Below are 16,831 nucleotides of genomic sequence, written 5' to 3'. Positions count from 1 at the left end.
TGCATGCCAATTTGCATGACTGACAAAAACAGATCTATTATATGTCTGTCTTGTTCAGTAATGTTTGATGTCACGGTTTTAGCAGCATTCTCTCAGATTCTACAATTATTTTAAATTTTTACTCTTTAGAAGGGCATTTTTTCCCCTATAGGTGCAACTGGTGTTGGTATGCAGAGATACACTTTTCTTGTTGTATCTTGTAAAATGAAAAGTTGAAAGTCAGTGACATTCAACTGAGGTTTCATGTTTTTTAAAATTCCTTCCTCTAACATTTTCATAAATTATCTACTCTACTGCACAGCTCTACACAAAGCTGAATATTAAAAAGTCTTCACTTGGAAGGTTTAAGGGCTGATATTTAATCGAGATTGGGAAAGCAATGCACAAGATCAGTGTTAAAACGTAATGTGCTAGGATAAATTAAGATTTTAATTGTAATTTTACATTAAAAATAATTCACCAGCATGTAATACAGTCTAGTGTTTATTGTATGTTATGGAAGGTACACTTGAATTTCAAAAATTTAAAACATATAAAAAGTGGTTAAGGGGTAACATTTTTTATCAACATCTGATAAATGTGTAAGAATGTTTATTATACAGCAGGGTACAATGGTAGTGTTAATGCCAACAGGGCACCATGGAATTTAGTCTAAAAATTTTTTCCACTTTGCTTTATACAAACAACACCACTTGCTGTTGTTTAAGAATATCGAGAGAGGATTGCTGTCTAAGGATACGCAGTCCTATAACATTTTTTATGTTATATAGTGCCATAGTACTTAGTTTAGTGAATGTTTCAAAATAAAGAAAAGTAGAAATGCTGTAATTACTTCACAGAAATGCACATCCAATTCTTGTTTTCAATAAGAACAATAGGTACAGATTATAACTTTCCCTATATGAAATAATTTACACACAGATGAAAACTAGAACACTATCTAAAATAATCACTAAATCCATTTTTCTTCTTGGAAATAAACAAGCAATTATGGTTTTGCATGATCAAATATCAAAAACATATAGCAGAAGTAGTGTTTTTCTTTTAGAGATAACCGATACTCTAAAAATAAAAAAAAAGTAGTATTTTCCATGAATGTGCAACCTAAAATCAATCAAGCTCATATTGTAGTACAACCATATTAAGAAACCACTGATCAGAAATACAACCTTATGGAAGAAAGTTTATAATCCACAAAACTGTTTGTCAGGCCATAAAGTAAAATAGCTCCACAGTTTACAGGTAAAACTGAGGCAACATAGATGCGTGCTATGTCTTTAGTAAGTAGATATTTATGCAGAGGATGTGACACTTTGTTTGTAGACAGCATGGTATGCGTTTCTCAGCAAGACATAAGGGAAACAAGACTCCAAAAGATCCATTGTCAGGAATGGAGACTCCTGCACAATCTGAAAAATACCAAAAACGTATCAAGATTATCTAATGTTCAAAAATAAACTATCAGTTGATGAGAACCATCTACACCATTTGATTACTATCAGCCTGCACCACAACAGCATTTATATTTCTTAGGCTTAAAAAGGAAAAGGCAAATACTGCAGCATGTTCATCCCACAAAGTCCTTTCAAGTACAAAGTATAAGCAAACAGATACGAAGCTTTTCAAAGCTAGCTGCAAATACTTCAAACAGGCTTGTGACACTAAAAGAAATGCTCAGAGCAGACTGTCTCATGGGTTATCCTCACTGTTTAATTTGCACTAATTTAATGTGACATCAATATAAAGCCGTATCCACTAATCAATCGTGAAAGTTACTTGAATATTGCTATAACTTTTTACGGCATTTCTAGGCAACACAGAGAAAGATAATACTCAACAGTAAAGTACTTGTGGGGAGGGATGGGAGGAAAAAATAAATCAAAAGAACTTCAGTTCTTAATGTCATTCTATTGTCATGATGTCAAAAAGTATTTCTATTGGTTGATGAGTTACAACAGCAAGGGCGTCTGTCAAAAAGGCCTTTGTTGTTAGGAGTAACAATGAGCATGAGAACTTACCATGTCTAGCAGTAAATAAACAGATTCTCTGTTCCTTGTAGTAGTTTTGTCTGTCTCTTGACCAATTTTCAGTAGACTAGATGATGCAAGCTACAAAAAAAAAAATATTGAAAAATAAACATTAAAAAATATATCATATTTTTGTGCTCTATTTTAAGTTGATCAGTTTTTGCTACTTTTGTTACATTTCTTTTAACTACTCTCCCTAACCAGTGTAGTTATTAATACAACATAATACATAACGGAAAGGAAATACCATGACTATATTACAAGCGTGCTTTCTGCATACTGTGTTTTGCTCTGCAAGTCATGTGCATTTTTTGTAGAAATTGAAGTAGTTTATCATTAGCAGTGTTTGACATGTATATTTGAGGAGAGAAAAAACAAGGTTATTATTGCACAGAATTTCTGGGTGAAATCCTGGCTTTCACAAAGTCAGCAGTTTTGTCACTGACCAACTTTTTCCTTCCAATATGTATGCAAGTTTATGTACTCTTCTTGCATAATCAATACAAATTTTTTTAAAATTTATCATTCCATATCCAGGTCATGATGTGGTGGAGAGAAAAAAAAAATCAAATGCTCAAACTCCAATACTACATATAATTAAAGAAATGCATACATTATTATTTTATGACAACTGCTGGTTAAAGTGTAGGCAAACTAAACGACTTGTTTCAGTGATAAAGGCCCAGATACAGCAAAAATGAAAGCACCTGCTTAAGTCTTTGCAGGATCAGGGTCACAGACTTCAGTAAAATATTTTGATCACAAATGAACTGATAATTTTATTTTCATGAACTGTAGAATACACGAATAAGAAATAAAATTCGTTCAACTTCCAGAAGCAGAATTTTCAAGATATAGTACATGGAAATGAAGCAGTAGCCCCATGTCTAATACCTGTTCACAAATCTAAGTTTCTGAGCTGGGAATTTTCACTTTAGAATATTCTTGAAGACTGAATCACCATCTCTTACAAAAAAAGAGGTTAATACATTTGCCAAAAGAAAAAAAGTCTATTTTTAATAGAAGGTGATAGTATTCACATTTCAAAAAATCTTTTAGAACATTCCCATATTTAATTTCAATTGGTAAGAGCAATTAGGTTATCTAGTACATTCCTTTATCAGAAGATAATTATTTCCCACAGTATATTTTCTTGAGCTCCAGGCCTTCTCAGGCTAATTGTGGGAAAAAAAATTATTTAAAGATAAGAATTTGGAAGACACCAAGTTGAATAAAATAAGGTGAGTGACTACACTACTTCAATTACAGCCTGAACAGTCAAAGAAAAGAGGTGTACCTTCTAGATCACATGACCAAAAATGAAATTCTTGTAGGAAAAATGTTTTTATATCACATGAAACTGCACTGCTTTCCTTTGCTTGTCAAGCATATACAACTTGACATGACTATTTTTCTTTTCATCTTTTGCTACCAGCAGCTGCAGCAGACCATATCAACTCATGAGGTCAATGGGTTAAAGATGCTTTTTTTCTTCCACAAAGTAACAACGTATTACCAGAAGTGAGACATTTTTTGCAAGAAGTACTGCTCATTATACCTCTCCAACTGTTAAAGATAAAGACAGATTCCCACCTCCTCAAATTCACACAAAAATATGTTTAATTTGCCCAAGTAAAGCTGTCATTTCTGACCACATTTCTTAAAGCTGGTAATCCAAAAACAAAGGCATTCAAAATCACTGGCTGTTTTTGAAAATTTAGACCAGACTATCTACTTGGCAGTCTGTCATTTTAACCTTATGTACCTCGGAAGTGCTGAGAGCCAATTTTCAAGATGAATTTCTATTTTGAAAACACAGTGAAATATGCTAAAACTCATACCAAAAAAATCCCCAAACCATAAACCACAGATGTATGTATTTGACAAGTTACAAAGATCTGATCCTAAAGCAGATACATGTTGGAGACAGATTTTTGAGCATGATGGCAAGTCAGGTCATTCTGGATTAATCTAGATATACTAAGCCAAAACATTACATATCACAGATAAGACCTGGACTTCCAATTCACCCTGAAGACACCACTAATTCTCTTACACAAGTTTTCTTGGCTCTCTAGAGCTCTGTACTCCACCTAATGGTTACTGCACAAACAGAACTTCAGGGTCAAAAGAACAATCCAAAAGATACACCAAGTCAGCTTAGGTTACTTGTTATGACAGACTAACATATAATAAACTGGAAGTACAATATATCTTGTGGAAAATCTCTCAGAGCTTCAGAAGGATATAAGCTCTGTTTCCAATCTTGTGCGCACACACACACACACACACACACCCCCACTACAAAAATGCTACATGAGTTTCAGGCTCAAGTTTAACTTTCATGTAAAGCATATCAAGTGACCGACGTTTAACCACGTCTTGTAAAATCACACATTTAATCTATACACATCTAAGTCTGCACTATTCATTTGTATTCTGTGTATCAAAATTAAAACAATTTATAACAAGTTTAAATATACATGAGAGTCAAATAGGTAGCATCTTAAAATTACATTTTCAATCTGAATTTTGAAAGTATCTGTAGACCACTAAATCAGAGATTAATTTCTAAAGAATAAAGTACAACTATATACTCCTGACACAAAGTTTATTAAAAAAGGTTAGATCTTCAAGAAATACTTGACTAAGAAAGCTGGGCAAATAACTGATTTTCTGGTTTGGCCAGCAAAAAAAAAAAGAGTCAGCAAATTGGAAACGCCCATTTCAGGGTCAGCACACACACTCACGTATGTCTGAGTCCCTTTATAACCTTTGGCCCAGAGGTTATGGCCTATGCCCAGGATGTGGAACTCCCAGGTTTGAATCCCTACTCTAGAGCATGGACTTGAAGTTAGATCTCTCCCTCAGCTATTGGCTATTCTAGAGCAAGTTACTCTCAATCTCTCCTGCTGAAACTGTTCCACATTGTACAAATTTTTAAACAGTCACTGGCCAAAGAGAGAGTGTGATGATGATTCTATCGCCTAGTTATTAAGGCACTCACCTGGGAAGTAAGAGATGTAGATTCAAATCCCTCCTCTGAATCAGGCAAAAAGATGATTAGCCTATAGCCTGGTGGTTAGGATGCTCACCTGGGAGGCAGGAAATCTGATTTCAAGCCCCTGCTCCAGAGTGGAGATTCAAACCAGGGTCTCCCACATCCCAGTGCCTATGCACATGACTAAAGTTAATGGGGGGAAGGGGTGGCAGGGTGCAAGCACACACTCACTTTGCTGACTCTGGAAAACATTTTTCCAGCCAGAACTATTGGGTTGAATTAGCAAATGGTTTCAGATGCACCGAAACGGCATTTTTCGGCGCATAAACCATTCACTCGAAAAATTTCACCCAGCTCTCATGATTAACCAACTGATTGTGTCCCTATATCAGATTTTCTCCAAATGAAAATGAAAACATGAAAACGCTACTGTGAATAATTTAGCCTTCTTCTCTTTAGCTTAAGACCAAAGGGAAAATAACTACTAATACTAAACAAAGTACATATATACTGTTACATAAGAAGCAAACAGAAATTGCAGATCAATTGAAGTCACTTCTATTAAAATCTTTATAAATATTACAATGAAGATTACTGTAGCACTCTGTTCTATGCATGGGGAATACCACAGTAATATCTGTTTGCAAAGGCAAAATGTTGAAGATTTTAATAGTGACCACTGTACATCTAAAAGGCAAGGTTGAATTGCAACAAAGGTTTAGGGTTTTGGTTTGGTTTTTTAGTCTGATTTTTGTAGCAGTCAACTCTGGTTATCAAACTGTACATACAGCCAAAAATTCTTTAAGACGGTCTTCAATGCTTCCCTTGTGGATGGTAAATAAAGCTGCAGCAATCTGGTTGATAGCTTTTGCCAGACAATGTATGTTGTTGCAGTGCCCTAAACAAAAACACACAGACACATTATTACTTTAGCAACGCTCCTCAAAACCAAATGATTCTTTGAATGTTATAGCTAACAGGAACATAATTCATAACTGCACCAGGGTCTAGATTTTGCAGTGAACTAACTTGAAATCTGCTAGCAATTGTGAGAGTGCTTTGGACCTCAGGGCCACATTCAGTTAAGAGCTTATAAAGGAAACATGTTTAGAATTAATACAATGAAATACACTATTTTACTCCCATGTTGCAGGTAAGCCACATATAGCATACTAAAAATAACAGACATTTATTACAACAAAGGTTCACCTTATGCTGCCATTGTAAAGGTCATTAAAAATCACAAGGTGAGATATTTCAGTGTTTAAATATTACATGGATTGAACTTGAAATCATACAGGTAATGAAAAATTCAAATCCCTTCCCTCCTAAGGGCTATGATTATCACCATGCTTGGGAAAGATCTCAGAGACTCTTGGAATGAAGGGAACAGCCACATATTGGAAAAATACTTAAGTTTCTGCAAAAATGAAAGATTTTGTAACTAGTTGGGCATATGGGCATGTACACACGGTGTCTTTCAGGTTCAATGAGCACAGGATTATTCATTTTCCATGTGGTGGTTGTGGAGCAAAGGAGATCTCTTGGATAAAGCAGGGGAAGGACCTCCATTTTCAATCTGGATTTTACACACATCTGGAGAGGAGACCAGTCCAGGATAGGGTGTAAAACAGTCTGTCCTCTAAAACTTTGTCAATAATTCTCTGATGGGTGAACACTAGTAACAGCTTTTGGTGTGAACAGTTTGCATGTCAAGACTGAGAGAGATTGCTTTTTCTCTGACTGGAGGGAAATATGTGAAGAGGCATTGTGGTAGACAAGGAAGGAGAATCTGACTGTGAAACTGGCATAAATGATCTCTGTTCATCTGTCAGCAGGTGACTGGTCCAAGTTTTAAGGAAAAACTAATCTCTGGCAATTAGTTTGAAATTTGGCTAACTGTCAAGATCTCAGTCTTCTGTTAGCAGGAGCAAATATGAAGGTTACTTTGGGTCTGGCTCTCTGCCAGGAGACACAGAAGGAGCCCTTGGTCTTGAATAAACAAATGGGAGGCACTCAGATATGGCAAGAATATCTTGAAGTCTGAATTTCAGAGATAACATTTTCCCTCTCTTTTGCTTGGCTTGGGAACTGAAGCTAGTTCAAATCTAAACTTTTTAGAGGGCCATATCCAGGATTTTGCCAGAGCTGAATGGCACTAAAAGGAGCACAGCACAAATGAGACTGATTCTCTAGCTTACATCCAAAGCCAAATGCTATACTTCAGGATTGTAGAACACAGACGGGGAAAAAAAGTGATAACAGAGACAAAAGCCGTATAGAAAGGGTTAAGTGTCCTGCTTTTAGTTTTGACTAACTCAGATGTAATCACCCAAGAAAAGGAAGCCCTGTATATCCAAGGCAGGCTATGGAGACAGAGTCCTCTCTTCAAGGATTGCTTGTCCACCAGGTAAAGGAGATTTGCCCCCGTGACAAAAATAAACCTCTTTTTTGTTCAGTCTTGAGACTGAGGCATCCAACCGAGCCTATAGCAAATTCGATGTGTTTATTCTTCTGATGTTGTACAGTCAGTGACAAGTCCTGATATAGATTTTTTTTGTGCTCTGGGTAGGATCACTTAAAGGGTCTGGGAAAGTTAATGCACTTCCACCTTTCCCCATTTTAAAGGGTTCCTCTTAGGGTCATCACCTTGCCTGACTCCTTCTCAGAGCTGCTAAATGGAAGAGTCAGACTGCCATTGGAAGAGAAACTGGTGACAGAGGGTATTTTCTAATGCAATATATTTATCAAAATATAAACAAGTCCTGTTCATCTTGAAGAGAAGTGATCAAAACTACATATGAGCCACTCCACTGCAGTAAGACTTAGACTGCAGCTGAGAGAGTCAGGCCTGTCACCATGACTCAGTTCCCTTCTCTAGTTCTTGAGCTGTCTCTTCTCTTTTAGTACACTTTCTGGTCCTCTCTCCTCCCTGTCCCCTGAACATTTAATCTGGGAAAAGTTTCCAGCCCTTACTGGTTTTGAAAAAAGAGTCCCAAAATGGAAAGCAATGCACTTCTGGCTTTCCAAATCTGCAGATAGCCTGAACTAATAGCTCTGAGGGTTACGAATTGTTCCCCCTATTCATCTAAGTAAAATGTTCACATTTAAATTTGTCATTAGGTACATCTAATTTCTGTTCATTACAGATAATGCCAGAAAAGATGCATGTATGTGAAGAGCTCAGACTATTACTCTACACTTACTATCTAAAAGTTACAGCGTACAAACCTATGCACCTTGACGAATAAAGAAAATATGTCTCCATCAAGGAAGTTCACATTGTTGAATTAAACAGAAGCTTGAAATATAAATTTCCACAAAAAAATGTGAACACATAATAATACATGGCAATTGCAATCTTAGTCTGCAGACTTAATTGTTGTATGCACAAGTGGCCAGCTATGCACACAAAGATTTGAAACACGGGATCTCGTGCATCTAAAATTATTACACGCTATGTTTTCTTTAATTTGATATTCAAAACTTTAGAAATTTTGGCTTTTCCCTTGCTGCTTCTACTAATTCTGGGAAACCTGGGGAAGGAAATGATTGATACGCTAGATGTCCTATGTTAACTAAGCCTTGTCCTGTGCAGGATACGGTGCAGATTCTGGTAAAGACCAATAAAGAAAACTCTGTGGATCAAGTGAATGGACACAGACTCCACGTATTCCTATCTGGACCATGGTACACAGCACTGAAGAAAAGTTTGAACTGTTGAAAAGTGATGTGTGTGTGTGTTGGAGCAGTTTTGACAATCTTTTCTGTTAAACTTAGTTGTGTGTGAAAGAGCTAAACATTTTTTTGTGTGGATTACAAACAAAGAATTTCCTTGAGGCAAAGATCTTTTCTTTTAATAGGAAAGGAAAGTAGCAAAAGATTCCTTAGAAGATGATTCTACTTACAATTCATTCTTTCTAGATTTAAAAAAAAATAATTTTATTCTTAGTAGCTGAGATATTAAACTATTAAGTCATATGAATAGGCACAAATCCAGAGTAGCAGTAATAAATTAACAGTTACTAAAACAATACATATGCTAATCAATTTAAATTCTTAGACTAATCAAAGTGGAAAATATGTTTTAGGTTATCTGCTATGTGTGTGAGTTAAACATTAACTCCTAAAGTGCATATTCTAGGACTATGTCTAGTCTTCAAAATTTCAAGTGGACTATATTAATTTTTAATACATCATATTTCAAAACAAGATTAAGGTAAATGATTTTAAAAATCGTGATTTAGATTCAGTTCAACCTGACTGTTAGATCCATCCACCATAAAGCATATGATAATAAAATATAACTAAATTCTGCTACTTCAAAGTGCAAATATTTGAGAAAAAACACTTAAGATTCATAACTGAGATATTTCAATAAGAAAATATTCATACTGAAAATTTACCACCACCAAATGAACAGTACCTTCGATGGCAGGGCTATATTGAGACATCACGTTACTGGCCAAAGTTGGCAAGGAGACTGCCACAAAGACCATGAGAAGGCAGGCGATTTTATATTCTTCTTCTGGACTAATATTTTCTGAAAAGAAGAAGAAATTCCTTAAATTTAAAAGCTAATCTGGGATTTATCCAATGGCAACCGAGCAGAAAGTTGCCTTTTTGGGTCTGTCATGATACATGTCACATTTTCTATATTATTATTGCGGCCACTTGTAATGGGATTGTAAAGTTTAAAAAGTCAAGTAGTGAATTACAGTATCTAGCACACTATTAATGGTCAGCATGTATTGAATAACTGATGATAGTAAGTCACTCCACCCAACTGCAGAAATAGATGGGAATGAAAATACAAGACCCCAACACCAAAAGGAATGAGTAAAATAAAATGCTATGTCCTGTTTATACAATTTAACTTCATCATAGTTACTAGAATATGTTGTAGCTAGAACTATCAAGGGACGAGATATCAGAATCACACAAATGTTAAATAATATTTACTAATGACATTTTAAAAAGCCATTCAGGTAGTTTGAACCCAATATGTGATTTACTATTAAAATAACAGGGACAAATGTCTTCAGGAACTTAAATGTGTTTTCCACCCCTACTGAGAAAATGGAAAAAAGTAACTTTAGGTAGGATCTCTAATGGTTCATGCTCTATAGACATCCAGCCAATAGCAAGAACAAAGCAAATAAAAGAAGTATTGATAGATTTGTGTTACCACTGTTTCATCAGCTTTTTCTTTTGTATGGAATAATCAAAGTGTTTGATAAGAAACATAGTGAACAAAATGAATATCTGCCAAATAGCTTTAAGAATTCCATTTATTTTTACCCCTCTAAATGGATACTGTCAGTCAAAAAAAATTGGAAAACTGGAAGGATTTGCAATGGCCCTTTAAAATATATGTCGTAGAATCTGAAATTGTCCCAACATGCTTTGGATGCTTTCACAGGCATAGCTGAAAATGTTTTTGTCTGCCTTCATGTTAATGTTTGCATAAAACACAACCTTCATATACTTCACAATATTGGTTTGTTAACTACTTTGTAAAATCAAACTGACATTTTAAACATTAAAAGTAGAGAGGAATGGATTTAATAGTTACTGTGCATCAGAAAATAGACTATTTGCCTTCTGTTATCCTCAACACAACCCAATATTTTCCTTTCCTTAAATGAATCCAGTTTTTTCCCCCAAAGGCATTAGATTCATCCATGTTTCACTTATTATCCATTTCTACAGCAGTTTCCCCAATGCAGCTGGCTCACAAAACTCGTCTGCATATCAGTGCATTTTATGCAGCATGCATAGCAAATGCTTAAGTTCCAAAGGAAAATTCACCTGGCAATGTATGTGGCTCATCTGAGGCAATATAGAAGAGCCAATAATCCACCTACAGCTCTTTGCCTACTGCTGCAAACATCTGCACACGTTTCTAGATTATTTTTTTTTACATCAAAAAGAGTCAAAAGTGCATTGCTAACTATACTTTTTAAAGATTATATGATTTGTTACCTGATTTTTGGGAAGACAGTGCTACAACCAATGCAGGATCAATTTCACATGGCAATCCAGCAGCAGATGACAGCTCATATACATTCATTGCCACCTGAGACACAATATAGCAATTATTACAGGGTGAAAAACACTAAATGTTTCCTAAAAATCTCATTTCTGAACACAGCTGTACTGAAATGTTTAAACTGCAGAGTTTGAGAACACTAGGGAATTTCAGTCTCTGAAATATGATAAAGAACCTTTGGATTTGTATTATGTCTAACCTAAACTGAACAGCTGGTTCAGTACTTGGTGTGCTAGGAGGTTATCATGTCTTGCTGTCAAGACAAATGAAGGTTTTGTAACTTTCCTCAACTACCTCCAGCACACACATCTTAGCATCCAGTTAGCTCTTCTAACTGAAAGGAAAGATGCAGAAAGTAAAACTAACAAAGATGTAAGCAATCAGATCAGAAGTGTCAAACAATGTTTTAAAAAGTATTTTAAGGTAAATATAGCCAATTAAGACCATATGTTGATACAGTGTTGCAAATTAAATGCACAAGAGTGAGGAAAAAGTTAATGCCCCTATAATAATGATGTTAAATTAGGTGAACATTTTCAAAGTGACAAAAGATTTTGGGTGCTAAACCTAAGACATCTTAAAATGGTCCTCATTTTCAGAGGATGGGTATACAGAACTTTCGGAAAAATTAGGTCCACGTAGGGTGTCTCAAGTTAGGAACCCAAAACTCGCTAGTTACTTTTGAAAAATCTTAGCTGTAGAATGTTGTACATCCTATGTATTTTATATTAAAACCAGTGATTCCCGATTTTGTTTTTGTTGAAAACCTCCTGTGGGACAGACTGACAGGTAAACACCCAGATTCCATACTCTTTTACATCATGTTCTGAAATATTTGCCTTTTTTCCTGTTCACTCTTGCTCTTGTTCTTTAATATCCATTTAAAAGTAGATTTACTACTCTTCACACCTCTTGTACAATAGCTAATTTTTAATCATAAAGAGCATTAGTAAGACTTAAAAAGGATTAGACTTTTAGATGCTTAATGAGAATATTCACAGTTAAATTTAGCATTAAAAAAAATTTTTTTTTCCCCTCAGAAAGACAAATTTTCATTCTTCTGGCTTAAGCCAAACAATAGCCAACATGGGAAAAACTCTCCCTCTGGGCTGGCTACTCCATAAAGGCCTACTACAGAGTTCCTGGCATCCTACTCTGAAGCATCTGGTACTAGTTTTAGGCCACTGGATCAGATTGGCTTCTGGTCTGATCCAGTATGAAAGTTTCCAGTCTCCCAGGAGAGATTGCATATTTTTGTTAGAAGCTCAGCCACTTCATTTTCAGGTTCTTTCCGAATTCCCTTCTAGCCTTCCTAATTTTTAACCTTACATATTACATGCCATAGTAGTTTATGTTCCTTTTATTGGCTTCACGAGGACTGCATCTCCACTTTCTCACAGATACCTCTGGTTTGAATAACCTCTATAACCTTGACATAAAACCATGCTATTTTTTCCTTGCCTTCCTTTTTGTTGCTGTTTATTGGTATACATATCTTTTGACATTTCTGTTGTAAGACTTTTTAAAAAAAACACACATCTGGTGCTGTAAGGCTTGACATCACAGGATTAACTTATAGTTTACTAGACTTGTACAGTTTGAAGGAAGGCGATAAAGTGGCACAAATATCTTTCGTTACAAGCTGGTATATTAATAAAGTACAAGTGTTTGGCAAAGTTACCCTATAAAGCGGCCACTTTTTATAGTGCTCCTTAAATCTTAAACACACTTAAGCTCTAAAGCTTAATGTTTATCTTTACCCTCAATTGATCCTAGTTTGATTAGATAAACAATACTTGGTGCTTCTTCAGCTAACAGACACAGGGTTCGGCATTAAGTTTCCTACTACAGGGAACTCCAATAAATCATATACTTTCCCTTACACATCTTATTCCTATATGAATAAGAGAGAAAACCACACCCAGCTTATTCTTCTAATGCTGAAATGTCTATGGCTGAAGACACAATTAATAGAGTACATCATTTATAAGCACCTAGAGGATAATACGGTTAATTAGGAAAAGCTAACTTTGATTTCTCAAAAACAAATCATGCCAAACCAATCTAATTTTCTTCTTTGACAGGGTTACTGGCCTACTGGATTGGAGAGGGGGTGGGGAGAGATAAAATTTGATTTTTAGTGAGGCTTTTGATACAATCCCACGACACTCCCTCAGTAAACTAGCAAAATGCAGTCTAGATGAAATCGCTATAAGGTGGGTGTACAACTGGTTGAAAGACCAAACTCAGAGTAGTTATCAATGGTCTGCTGTCAAACTGGGATGGCACATCTAGTGGAGTTCCACAGGTGAAATTCAATATAAATAAGTGCAAAATACTTCACGTAAGGAAAAATGAAATGCACTACTACGCAATGTGAAGTAACTGGTTAGTGGTAACTGCTGAAAAGGATCTGGGGGTTATTACAAATTGAATGAGTCTACAATAGGATACAGTTACAAAGATGACTAATATTCTAGGGCATATGTAAGACAGGAGACAACTGTCCTGCTGTACTTGGCATCGGTGAGGCCTCAGCTGAAGTAATGTGTCCAATTCTGGGTGCTCCGCTTTAGGAAAGATGTGGACAAACTTGACAGAGCCCAGAAGAGAGCAGGTTTAGAAAAACTGACCTCTGAGGAAATGTTACAACTGGACATGTTTGGTATTGAGAAAAGAAGACTGATGGGAAACCTGATAAGTGTCTTCAAATATGTTAATGGCTGTTATAAAGAGAATGATTATCAATTGCTCTCCATGTCCACTGAAGGTAGGACAAGAAGAAATGGGCTTAATCTGCAACAAGGGAGATTTAGGTTAGATAGTAGGAAAAACTTGCTAACTATAAAGGATAGTTAAGCTCTGGAATAGGCTTCCAAGGGAGACTATGGAATCCCCGTAATTCAGTGGTCTCCAAATTTTTCAGGGTTGCCCCCCACCCAATACCTCTGTCCGCACTCCTACCTAGCCAGGGTGGGACCAGGGACAGTCCCGGAGTTGAGAGGGGGACACGGACAGGGGTAAGGTAGCCAAGGCTGGGGACACAACTGGGGATGGGGTTGGCATCCAGGGGCAGGGCCAGAAGCGGAGCTTGGTGGTGGTTCCTTCCCTGCCCACCCCCCCAGTGGGGGCTGGCCTAGGCCCAAGCTGTGCCCCCCTGCAAACAGTCTTCTGCACTCCCTTTGAGGGGCACACCTCACACCCTTTGCTATATTCAAGAAAGGCATATGTTGTACATACCCTTTTCTGAAGGGTCAAATGGAAGAAACAGTTACTAATCTTTCCGTAACTGTTGCTCTTCAGGATGTGTTGCAAAGGTGTATGTGAGCTCCAGTGTGCAGTTTCTGAGTTTTATCCTTAGCAGTATTTGTCGGGGCTGCAGGAGTGCCCTCTGCTGTCTTACATACTGTGTGCAGGCATATAGCAGTTCCCCTGATCCTCCTCAGTTCCTTCCTACTGGACAGACTGATAGAGAGGACATGTAACACATCTCTAAGAATAACAGTAATGGAAAGGTTAGTAAGTGTTTCTTATTCTTCGAGTGATTGCACATTCATGCCACTGAAGGTGATTCACAAGCAATCCAAACTGGAGACAGGCTTGGATCTATTTGAATAGCGATCGAAGGATCATTCATCCAAAGCTGGCATCATCTTTAGACTGGTGGGAGATTGAGTAGTGAGAGGCAAACATATGACATGACGACCAGGCTGCCACTTTGCAAATGTCTAATACAGCTTGTGAGCCAAAAAGGCCGGCAAACCTGCTCTGAAGCTAGTTGAATGACCCAACAGTATCCGGAGGCATCACGTTAGTCAACTGGTAACTTAACCAAATTCAACTGGATATCCAAGATGAGCTCCTTTGACTCAGGATACTTGGCAGCCTTTCATGCTATCCACAGACATGATGAACAGCTGTGTCGAAGACCTAAAAGGTTTAGTCTGGTTCAGATAAAAAGATGAAGTTCTTCTAACGTTTCTACAGCATGAAGCCTCTCCTCACCTTTATGACCAAGTTTTGGAGAAAAAGGCTAGTAAGAAGATTACTTGGTTAACCTGAAGACTGGAAACCATCTTAGTAGGAAACCTTGGGTGCGGACGAAGGTAAACTTTGTGTAGAAAACTGTAGATGGAGGATCTGATATTAATGTCCTCAATTCCCCCAGTCTCCTGGCTAATGTAACAGCCATAAAAAATGCCACTTTCCTAGAGCAATAGAGAGCAGGTCGCTAGAGGCTCAAAGGAGGAAGTCATCAACTTTGCTAAGACTAGATACAAGCTCCATGGGGGAACAGGATCCTGCACCTGTGGAAACAGTCTGGGGAGACCAGAGGATTGCAACCATGAAGACTGTTGCATAGTGATGGTCAGGCTATGTAGCGAGCCTGCATAGCTGTTCTAGAAACAACTTACACTCTTCCACTATAGCCTGAAATTATTATTTAATATCATCTGGGAGCTCTCTCTTAAACATCAAAATTGTATCCCACAGGGTAAAACTGTAGCGCCTCAACAAAGCTTGCTGGTTCACGGTACAAAGCCATAACCTCCTGTGGAATAAAGTTTCCTTCTGAACAAGTCAAGTTTCTTAGAGTCCTGGGGGTTTTTTTTGGTTTGCTTTTTTTGGGGGGAGGTTTGAAGGTGGAACAGTGCCTGGTGACCCTGCCCCACCCCACTTTCATTTGCTGCAGATACTACCATGAAGCCAGGATGAGGGATGACTGTAAAAATATTCAAATCCCTGAGAGGGTACACAGTACATTCTCTCCATTCTTTTTGCAATAGGTGGCAGGGACAATGGGGTCTGCCAAAGAACCTTAGCAGGATCTACAATAGCCTTGTTAATAGGCAGAGCTATCCTTAATGGAACCACTGATGTTAAAATGTCCACAGGCCCAAGGGACTTTTACTGGACATCCTCTGGATGGATGTCCAAAGCCAAAGCCATCATTCTCAACAACTCCTGCTGGACTTTGTAGTCATCCAGCGGTGGGAAAATTGGTTCCACTACAACAGCTTCATCAGGGGATAAGGAAGAGGATACCAACGGCTCTTGGGGTTGATTCTTTTCCAACTCTTCTTGGGGTAGCTCTTGAGAAGGGTCCTGTCCTTGCCTGGTGCCGGGGCCAGTACATAGGGTGGGCTGCTTATATCATCAATGTTCTTGTCAACCAGCCAAGGAAGCAGGTTGGGAAGGAGATGTGGGAGTTCCCCCTCAATCAGGAGCATCCCCCACAAGTTTCATAAAGGCTGCTGATATGGCCTTGGCCCCCAACTGTGCACAGACCAAGGGTCCTTGCAGTATGCACCCTGCTGGAATTGAAGTTGAAAGTAGGCTGGGAAGGCACTGCCCACAGGTTACTGGACATATCCAGGCTGAGACACATATGAACGCACTTCAGAATCTGAAGAAGAATCTGATTCTTCAGACCACGGAGGAGCTGCCCCCATCAGTACCAGTGAGGTAGAATAAGATTCTGGAGAAGAGGATACCTGCGAGATCATCTGCAGCTTTCCCTCGACAGTATCATTTTAATCTGTATGGCTCCACAATGGTGTAGTGCTGAAGCTGTGACCATTAGTGCTGATGCCAAGAGAATCTTGAAGTGCCAGGGAAGATAGTACCAAGAGATTCAACAACTTTCTCACAGCCACAAACTCCTCAGGCATAGATGGTATCAGGAAGGCATTCTGATTTTGTGGCACCGGAATCTGAGGCAACAATGATGAACCTGGCACATCAGGAGTC

At 37.7% G+C, this 16,831-nt stretch overlaps 1 protein-coding gene across 4 annotated transcripts in view; it reads right to left on the bottom strand.

The window, feature by feature from the left end:
* Window positions 1–467: 467 nt before the first annotated feature.
* Window positions 468–16,831, bottom strand: part of NCKAP1 (NCK associated protein 1) — a 122,308-nt gene continuing 105,944 nt past the window's right edge. For all 4 annotated transcript variants that reach the window (XM_050916398.1, XM_050916399.1, XM_050916401.1 and 1 more), the window contains 5 exons: window positions 11,014–11,107; window positions 9,455–9,571; window positions 5,817–5,926; window positions 2,019–2,108; window positions 468–1,409 (listed from right to left, as the gene is read on the bottom strand). In XM_050916398.1, coding sequence (XP_050772355.1) covers window positions 1,293–1,409; window positions 2,019–2,108; window positions 5,817–5,926; window positions 9,455–9,571; window positions 11,014–11,107 — 528 coding nt within the window. In that variant the 3' untranslated portion in view covers window positions 468–1,292. The remainder of the gene's footprint in view (window positions 1,410–2,018; window positions 2,109–5,816; window positions 5,927–9,454; window positions 9,572–11,013; window positions 11,108–16,831) is intronic.

This window comes from Gopherus flavomarginatus, chromosome 10 (assembly GCF_025201925.1).
Source record: "Gopherus flavomarginatus isolate rGopFla2 chromosome 10, rGopFla2.mat.asm, whole genome shotgun sequence".
NCBI classification, from domain to species: domain Eukaryota; kingdom Metazoa; phylum Chordata; order Testudines; family Testudinidae; genus Gopherus; species Gopherus flavomarginatus.
Note: the sequence above shows the minus strand (reverse complement) of the source record. Positions and strands in the feature narration are given on the sequence as shown.